The 10,037-nt window shown below is 39.5% G+C and overlaps 1 protein-coding gene across 1 annotated transcript; it reads left to right on the top strand.

Annotated features, from left to right (window-relative positions):
• Positions 1-6,306: 6,306 nt before the first annotated feature.
• LOC125190058 (putative F-box protein At3g52320) lies at positions 6,307-7,087 on the top strand. The gene is made up of 2 exons (XM_048087254.1): positions 6,307-7,034; positions 7,084-7,087. The coding sequence occupies exons 1-2, from the start codon at positions 6,307-6,309 to the stop codon at positions 7,085-7,087; spliced, it is 732 nt and encodes a 243-aa protein (XP_047943211.1).
• The last annotated feature ends 2,950 nt before the right edge of the window (positions 7,088-10,037 follow it).

Below are 10,037 nucleotides of genomic sequence, written 5' to 3'. Positions count from 1 at the left end.
TTACTCTCTCTTCATCAACTCACAAAACAACACTGAACACTGCATAAAATCACGTGCTGGAAACCAAATGTTTCATATTTATTGAGACGGAGGGAGTATTATTTTAATAATACTATTTCATTTTTTTCCCTTTTGTATAAAGTAATAGATAACTAAATAAAAACAGTCAAACATAAGTAAACTAAGAAAATGATAAAAGGCAAACTAAAATAACAGTACATCTCCATGCCCATATTTCTACGGAGTAAAAGTAATAGAATTACTATAGTAGAACTAGCAATCATCATCCAATATACCACACAAACCAATTTTGCTAACACTTTTCTTCTGGTGGGAATAGTATTAAAAAACCTACTGATCATTCCATAACATCACTACGTCACGATTCAGATAAATTTTGATAGACTGAAAGATAATTGGATACATATACATCAAAATTCAAATACATGACAAACTTTGAAATGAATACTGAGTATGTATGTTCGAAGCCATCATGTGCCTTCCTCCAACATTTCTATTCATCAAACAACCAGATGTCACAACCATATTGGTCAACAAAACACAAGCAATCCCCCCAATACATGCAACTTCTCATATCCATTTTAAGGCAAACAAAATGTGCTAAAACATTACCACGAAAATTTTTCTCATTTTTTCATTTCCATCCGTCTCACAAAATTTGTTCCATTTCACTTTTACCATTTCTAGTAGTGGATCTCATCTTCCACTACCAAAATTTTATACTGTATTAAATTTTCATCCATACGTATTATTTTTCACTTAAATACTTACCAATTCTAAATATCATATCATCTTATACTCATTCCATAACAACGAAGAAGTTTCACTTTATTATTCGGTTTTTTCTAACCAAGATGACTCGTTGCTAAAAATGTAAATAATTTTTATTTCTCTTATTTTATTCTCTCCATTTAATATATAAAATAAAGTTGCATAAAATCTCGTTTTCAAAGAAGTCATCTTTCTTGGGATGGAAGGAGTATGCTTTACGTTTTTGTTTAATATTATTATTTAAAAAAACATATTAATATATAACTAAAACAAAAACATAAGCGTAAAAGATTTCATTTAAATATTGTAAAATGTAGTTAGATGTTTGACTTAAAATACTTAACAATTTTATACTACTCCTATATCATAATCTATTATAGGATTTACTGTACGTCTTTGGTTAGTATTACTATTTACGAAAACATATTCCATTCGTCCATAAAAAATAGAATAATTAGTGTATAGAACAGATTTTAATGTAGAATTAGTGAAGTAAGAGATAAGGGAAAAAAGTAAGAGAGAAGGAGAAAAAATAATAGAAAAATGTAAAATGACGTGTAGGATTATTATTTTTTGAAAATTTTTCATGCTCTATTTTTTGTGAATGATAAAAATAATAATTGTGGTCTAATTTTTTTTGGACGGAGGGAGGGAGTACCACGTAATATCCAACTAAACACTTAAAATAAATCATTTACTATGAGAGCTGATAGTATGATACTAATCGGTAAGTATTTGAATTCATTAATCTAACTAATTGATATTTATAATATTTAAATGAAAAGGTATTCAATATAAATAACTCTATTATATAAAAGGAAAAGATAAGTGGCAGTGAAGCGTTTCATTAGCAATAAGTTGCGTTTTAACCGCAGGTTATAAATATTTAAATGAAAAGGTATTTAATATAATCAAGCATATTAAACAAAAGCAAAAGAAAATTGGCAATGCTGCGTTTCATTTGCAAAAAGTTGCGTTTTAAGTTTTAACCACAGCACTAACTAGCCGTTGAGTAATCTAGCATTAGCCTCCTTCTTTGATGAAATCGCAGCAATGAGAAATCTAGCATTAGCCTCCTTCTTTGATGAAGAAGCGATCGAGGTAGCCGCCCCTCTGCTCCGCCAAGATCGAAGATCCCCGGCCGCCGGAGGCCCCCCTCTCCACTCCCACGCCGCCTTTCGCCGGCGTACTCCCCTGCACCACCACCGCGTCTGCAGACTATAGGCCACAAGGAGAAGACCTCAAGCAGGGTGGAGGAGAAGACCTCAAGCAGGGTGGATGATGTGGAGGAAAGGAAATTGCTGTTACGCCGCTTCTTCAAACGCAAAGGGATGAGTTATATGTTCACGCAACAGGTAACTTTGACCAACTCCTGAAACTTGATTCAAGTTCTCATCGCATTCTACTGGCAGAGGTTCATTCTTCTGAAATTGTCTGCGCCAAGAAAGATGAGAAGGGACTGGAGGTGTTAGCTCTAGATGGACTGGGAAGTAAGTTTAAAGTGTCCATTGTGATATCTTGCGGAAGGATTTGTTTGAGCGGAGAAGAATGGCTGGAGTTTGTTGTCTCCAACAGGGTTGATGGGAGAACTCAAATTGAGTTCTTTTGTCACAGAAGTTGGGAATCATGTTCTATTAAATCCAATTATCTCATTGGATATTTCATTCCCACTTATATCAATCAAGTGTAATTTTTTTTTTTATATTCATTCTTTTTTGTTAATTGTTTCTTTGTACAACTTCATGTGAAATTTGATGCATTCTTGATACAATTGGTCTTTGGAGTTCTTTGATTTTGTTGGTTATGAATTTCTTGTTGATGGATAAATAAATTTGTGAACTTTAATGTTATAATTGCAGCTGTAGATGGCATGTGACACATCATCTTCTGAATTTGTTAACTTAAATGTTACTTACAATTGAAGAGCTGTAGATGGGATGTTTCCAAAGTATAGAGTTATTGTTTGATTTTTGATGCGGGAAAGGAGGGGGTGGTAAGGGAAGGAAGTGGAGGCTATGGAGGAGTGGTGGATCAGGAGGTATAGTCATAGGTAAGGGCAGCAGAGGCTGCGGTAACGGTAATGGCTCGGAAGCTGAGGCCTCTTCTTATGCTTTCGACAGTGGTGGCTGCTGTCCGGATTCAGACTGCTTTTTTCGGTACCAGATTGCATAAATAATTCATGTAGATTGATCCTTGCTCCCAAAAATAAGTGACATTTTAGATTGATCTGCCTCTGTTATATTCTAATAGATGTTACAAAATGTAGCTTTCCTTTTAAAGAGAGATACAAAAATTGCAATGAGAATGTGATCCTTATTATATCTAACCAATCATGAGCTATAATTGCTTCTGAAAAGAGTTAGAAAGTTCAATTTGTGTTCCAACTACGAAAACATGTAATGATTTTAGATTAATGTATCTGGTTTGGAAGTGCTATAACCAGTCAATTCTTATGAATAAAGAAAGACAGATAGAAAGATTCCTTCTTTTTATCCGTTGTATTAATCCTGATGCATCCAGATTGTGTCATGGAATTCTGTAACAACAATGACCCTTAAGATCTGTGCCAATCACCTTAGTTAGTATACAAACAGATGTGAAAGATTTACATTTATATGTTGTATCTTTTCCTTGCTCCTCACCCTCCCAGTCATTTGTCTAGAAGCATCCTCCGCGGCACAGTCCCTTCTACATCCCTGGCTTTCTGGCGATTCATAGGTTCGAATCAGAGGCGTGTGTTATGTAGTGAGTGGCGTGCGGTACCAAGAATTCGACAAAAACTTACTCTTGTTGGTAATGGCAGAGTGGGTCCTGCTTTTCCTTCTCGGAGAGTTCAAAGTTGGGCTCTCTTCCACACATGAATGCGGCCCAGCACATTTTTTAGACGCGAATGCAACGTCGAGCAATATTTGCCACACAAATGTTCCCAAATATGGTGGTTTATATACTCAGGAGTTGAATGTGTTTTAGATGTTTCTAACTTGAGGAAGTGCCCGACTGCCTAAAACGAGCATGAAGGGAAGGGAGATGTTTATGATACCTGCCATAAAGTCGAGCAGCCAAGCCTACAGTTCCTAAATGGATCTGTTTCTTGTCAGCTTGCCATTTAGAATTCATGAAATAAAAACCTCTCATGTTGCATGGTTCTTGGCTTTCGACATGCTTCCTTCTATGTCTCTTTCTTTGTTTAACCTCTGTTGCAATGAAACCAGTAAACAAGAACCATAAAAATTTGGAACATCTATCTGAACAAAGACACATCCTCCATTAACATCTAATTTCAAGAAAACTACAAACACGCATAAGAGCTTCAAGAATCTTCCCAAAGGTGACCAAGACAAAAACCAAGAACCCTAACCTGCCCTACCCAAAAGATTTAAAAGGTGGTGAGAAACAACACCCAACATATCCAAAATTGCCATAAAAATAGACCAGCACCCAATAACACCAACCCATCACCCAAAACAGAAAAAGAATTTCATCGAATCTACATAATTACCCAAAAATTTCCCAAGTCAACCCCACCAACCTACCACCTTTGATGGAGGCAAGAAAAGGATAAACCCAACATAAAAATACAATCTTTAACCTCCCGCAACCCACAAATCAAGAAGCTAAACGCCACTGGAGGAAAAAAAAGACACAAACTTGTCATCATTCAGGATGAGCCAATGCCAAAGCCCATGTGACAAAGAGCAATTAGTGCAAGACTCCAAGTCAACCGATGCAGACAAAACAGTTTAGAAACATACATATGGGTGTGCATCAAGACAAGAAGCCATTGTGGGAAGCTATTTTGTACCTTGAAGGAGCAAAGATGAGGGGTGGCGGTGCGGGGAAACCGAGGAGGAGAGGGGGAGGAGGTGGTTTTGGTTTGTGTTTACAACACACGTAGGTTGGTGTTTTACTCATGCATCTAGAATGAAACCCGTAAGCAAGAAAAATCGAACAAACTCACTACTGAATCAGTCAGAACAACATACTATATGTGTGAATTCATAAGAAAAACAGAAAGCAACAAAGTTCAAGGAACTTCCTATTTATAATAGGGATACTAACTTAACGAGCAAGACAAAAGATATGAAAATGATATGCAATCCTAATTTATCTAACTAAATAATACAACTAAATAATAATGCATAATATGAAAGAGATATGGAATAATTAACGTATCAACTTGCAACTGATTTCATATAAACATAGCCATATTCATTAGTATAGTAGTACTTCACTTTGTGAACCAATCTGATTCCTAAGCCTACACAACAATTTGTGGGTGCAATTCAACAAAAACAAGCAACAAATAAAACAAAAAAAAAAACTCACTTGGGATGTGATGACGATGTTAGATCTGTTCATGGAACAATCAATTTGTTACTGTAATTATTTTTTGGGAATGTTGTTTGTTTTATATATGTCGGGTCGGATCTGCGTCGGTTATGGGTGAGGGTCCGCGTGTCTATAAATATAATCATAAGAAATACTAAGGGCATGCTTGGTATGATGGAATGGAATGGTGAAATGGAATGTGATTCCTACTTTTATTCTATTCATTTGCTTGGTCTGATGGAATGAATGAGGGAATGGATGAAAATGCAAAGGAAATCCAAGAAAATTGACATTTCATTCCTATCTTCATTCCATTCCATCATACAAGCATGCCCTAATAGTCATTGTTTCACAATCTATTTCGGCCGCCGCTCTCTGTCTCTCTCTCTCCCAAATTCAAATTCTCTCCCTACCAGATTCAAGCTTAGTTCTCTCTCTCCCAAATTCAAATTCTCTCCCTACCAGATTCAAGCTTTCTCTCTTGCCCGCCCAAGGTAATCGCCTCTCCTTCATCTACCGTACACTTTTTTCCAAGATCCCATTTTTATGACAATGACTTCTATTTTTGGTTTTGAATTATAGAAAAGCTTAATTGTTACTAGTAGTACTCCTACTATTTAAATTAGGCTTAAATTTTTTGTGATCAATATTAATTCTATGATAATACAAGCCACTTATCTTGGGAAGGAGGGAGTATTAACTTAATTATCTTGGACGATTAGGGATCTCTTATATATAAGGCAGTTCACAACTCCTATTTATACGAGTATAAGGAAAGTCATAAATGTTATAAATAGGACACACCAATTCCATAGGAGAGCCCATATTGGTGGTGTGAATTTGGTGTAGAGAATAAATTGACTGTCGAAATTTGCTAGAGAGATAGAAAAGAGAGGTGGTGTGAATTTGCTGGAGAGAAGTGGTGTGCCGGTAAAGTTTTATACAGAAAGAAACAATTTCATATGTGTACACAACTATAATTCATGGACAAGTAAATTGTATGCTTTTATTTTTTTGGTGTGTAATCTATGACATGCTTATCTGTATAATCTCTGAATTTTTTTTTCATACTACTTGCAAGACTGTGTTAGTATTTGCTTTTTAGTAATCTAGGCGGCTTATGTATAGTTTATTGTTTAGGTTTAAAGTTAGAATATGATCTCCAAAGGCTCAATTCATCGAAGAATGAAGCAAAATTTCTTCAAATACCTACCATCAGAGATCCTCACCGATATCCTATTGAGACTCCCTCTTGATGACATTGCAACTTGCAAATGTGTTTGCAAACCGTGGCTCAATCTCATCGAGACGGACTATTTTAACAAGTCCCATCTTTCTAAATCCTCCCCTGCCCTAGTGGTCTCAATGCTGACTACAAATTCAAATTGGTTCAATGTTTTCAAATTGAATGAGAAGCTTACGCACAAGCACAAGCAGTATTCAATCAACATGTTTGATTTCCCCCAAGCAACAAAAATACAGGGTTCTGCCAACGGTCTACTTCTTCTAAAAAATCCATTTCGTAATCATCTTTATGTATGTAATCCTATCACCCGTGAATTTGTTGAGCTTAGTGGCCGTCTTACTCGCCCTAGAGAAGATTGTTATGGAATTGGAGTGAGCAGAATAAGTGGGCAGCATAAGGTTGTCTATTTCAACTCTAAATACGGCGAATGTCATGTATACACTCTTGAATCTGGATCCACGTGGAGGCGCGTTAAAGGTGCCATCCCCTCCTCCGATCGTTGTTTGAGCTCTGTTGGTGCATTTGCTAGTGGCAATCTCTATTGGTTGGTTTCAAATGGGTGGAAGAAGTTTCCTTATGTTTGTTGCTTTGATCTTGAAACAGAATGTTTTAGCACATTTCCTGTACCCCTTAAATTCATCGCGGATAAAGTTAATCCCAAGGGAATGTTATATACTTGGGGGATTGTCTGTGTTTTTGTGATGACGATCCACCAGATGAACTTGAGTACGATAATTGTTGGAATCTATGCCCGGTCAATGGACTTTGACCAATTATAATTTCAACGAGACATTTAATTTTGTAAAATTAAATGATATAGTGTCGATCTACGTTCGGAGTAGATGACCGTGGTATATTTATTTTCTCAAATCCGATTCCCGGTGAGTGAGAAATAATTGTTTAAAGTTGTGCAAAAATTGCAAACTTAATGAGCTATGAGAGATTAAGGAATAATTAAGAGAGTTAATTATCCCACATTGAAAGTTTCAACCTTATTAAACTAGTATTTAATAAGAAGGATTATTACATGGAATAATTATAGTGGACTAAGATGGGCTGTAGAGCTCACACGCGCGCACACGCGCGCGCCGCCGCCGCCGCCCGCCCGCCGGACTTGGACTTGGACTTGGACTTGGACTTGGATCTTGGCAATTGGTCTTTGGACTGTTCTTTGGGCTTGATGCTTGGGCCTAGTTGCGGGCTTGGCCCAAGTCTAGTGGGTCTAATTCTTTTTAGACCACCACCGTTTCCACGTCAGCGAGTTCTTTAGGCTTGATGCTTGGGCCTAGTTGCGGGCTTGGCCCAAGTCTAGTGGGTCTAATTCTTTTTAGACCACCACCGTTTCCACGTCAGCGAGCCAAGCGGGATGGCTGACACGTGACAGTCCACGTCATGGACGAATCTAGAAGCTTCTAGATTCAGACTCTCAGCTCTGTAACGTTTTGTAACGCTTCGTAACCGACGACCGTTACAGTGTGCCATTGATGACAACCATCAAGGCTGGGTTGACCCCTGCAGTGGACTGAGCCTATAAATAGGCTAGCCATTCTAGCATTCTCTACACCAGAAACTAGAATACACTATGCATCATACACTCTCTTCTCCCTCTGCATTGTTCTTCTGTCGAAGCTCTGCCCTCTCCTCCATCCAGTTCGCCGGAGCTCTGTTGATAGCGGTGCTGCTTCACCAGAGACGTAGTCGTTTTATCTTTGGGGACGAAACGCCAATCCGAAGAGCACTACCGGGGCGTATCTCGTCTTGCGGAAAGAGGAATCCTCGACTCGGCTTGTTCCTGTTCTAAAGTTTATAGTTTCGATTTACATTTGTAATTTTCATTTCAGTTCGTTTCTGTATTCCTTCTTGTAATCTCAAATCTCCAACAATCGCAAGACGAGATATAACTTGCTTTTGAAGGAATTTGGACAAAACTGAACCTAAAACTTTCGAAACTTAAACACCTTTGCTGGAGATGTCGACTGAATCCAACACCGCCGCTGCCACCAATCCGGCCACCACCGACGCCATCATCTCCTCCACCATGGCGAACACCGGACCAATCCCCACAATGGTCCCTACCCCTGGGTTCACCTCCTCATCTACTTTGTCTTGGGGGTTTACGAACCCCTTTGGGCCCACTGTTGGATCATCCTCCAGTGGGTCGGTTGGTTCCACTTTTAGTGGTTCCTTCGGATCCTTCAATGGATCGAGTGTTGGGGCCTTCGGGTCCAACACGGGTACCGGTTCCTTCGGATCTGGTACGACCATGGCGGGCTCTACGCCCAACATGAATGGTGGGGGCTCTATGCCCAACCATGTTGTTAGCTCCTTCGGGGGCAACGGAATTGGTTCCTTCCAAGGACCGATTGCGGCACCTTTGGCACCAAGAATGATGCCACCCGCCGAAAAACCACCTAAGTTTGGAGGAGCTGACTTCAAGAGGTGGTATCAAAAGATGTTGTTCTACTTGACAACACTGGGCATCGCCAACTTCCTCACGGAGAACGAGCCGCCCGCGCCAAGTGATCAAGAGACAAGTGTTGAGGTCATGGCGGACTATGAAGCATGGCGCAAAGGAGATTATCTTTGTAAAAATTTCATTCTAAGTGCTTTAGATGATAGCTTGTACAATGTATACTCCCTTGTAACCACATCCAAAGAAATGTGGGAAAGCCTAGAAAAGAAGTATAGTATAGACAATGCTGCCGGTACGGAACATGTTGTAGTATCCAAATTCATGGACTACAAAATGGTCGATTCTAAACCGGTCATGGAACAAGTCCAAGAGTTCCAAATGATCATCCATGGACTCGCGGCTGAAGGGATGAATTTGCCCGACAACTTTGTGCGGTGCATACTCATTGAGAAGCTTCCTCCTAGTTGGAAGGACTTCAAGCACTATCTCAAGCACAAGCGAAAGAAGATGAATCTTGAAGACTTGATCGTGAAGCTGCGCATTGAAGCGGATGTGCGCAAGATCGACCTTAAGGCTATGGGTTTTAGCCCACTTGAAGCCAAAGCCAACTTGTTGGAGCGGGGCGGACCCTCCAACAAACGCCCCCGCCCAAATCAGAAAGACAAAGGGAAGGGAAAGCAGCCTGCAAAGAAATTTGAAGGCGAGTGCTACAAGTGTGGCAAAGTTGGCCACTTTGCCAAAGACTGCCGCAGCAAGAAGAAGAAGCCGGCAGCCCACGTCGTTGAGAAGGAGTTCAAGGACTGGAATGAAGATGACCTCGTTGCCGTGGTCACTGAAGAAGTCAACATAGTTGACAACAAGGGCGGCTGGTACATCGACACCGGCACTACGGCTCATGTCTGCTCGGATAGGAGCAAGTTTGCCTCCTACACTGCTGTTGAAGGGAGGAAGATCAACATGGGGAATCAAGCATCGTCCGAGGTCCTCGGCATTGGAAATGTGATCCTCATGATGACGTCTGGCGTCACAATCACTTTGAAGGATGTGCTGCATGTCCCGGACATCCGCAAGAACCTAGTGTCAGGATCAATACTAGTTAATAAGGGGTTTAAACTTGTATTCGAGTCTGATAGGTTTGTTTTGTACAAGTTTGGGAAGTCCCTCGGAAAAGGTTATGTAACCGACGGACTTTTCAAGCTTAGTGTGGCTACGCGCCTTGTTCCAAAGCCTTTGGCTAACAATAATAATAAAGCATCT

The sequence above is a fragment of the Salvia hispanica genome, chromosome 5 (assembly GCF_023119035.1).
Source record: "Salvia hispanica cultivar TCC Black 2014 chromosome 5, UniMelb_Shisp_WGS_1.0, whole genome shotgun sequence".
Taxonomy (NCBI): Eukaryota; Viridiplantae; Streptophyta; class Magnoliopsida; order Lamiales; family Lamiaceae; genus Salvia; species Salvia hispanica.
The sequence above is the reverse complement of the archived record's forward strand: the minus strand, read 5'-3'. Positions and strand labels throughout refer to the sequence as shown.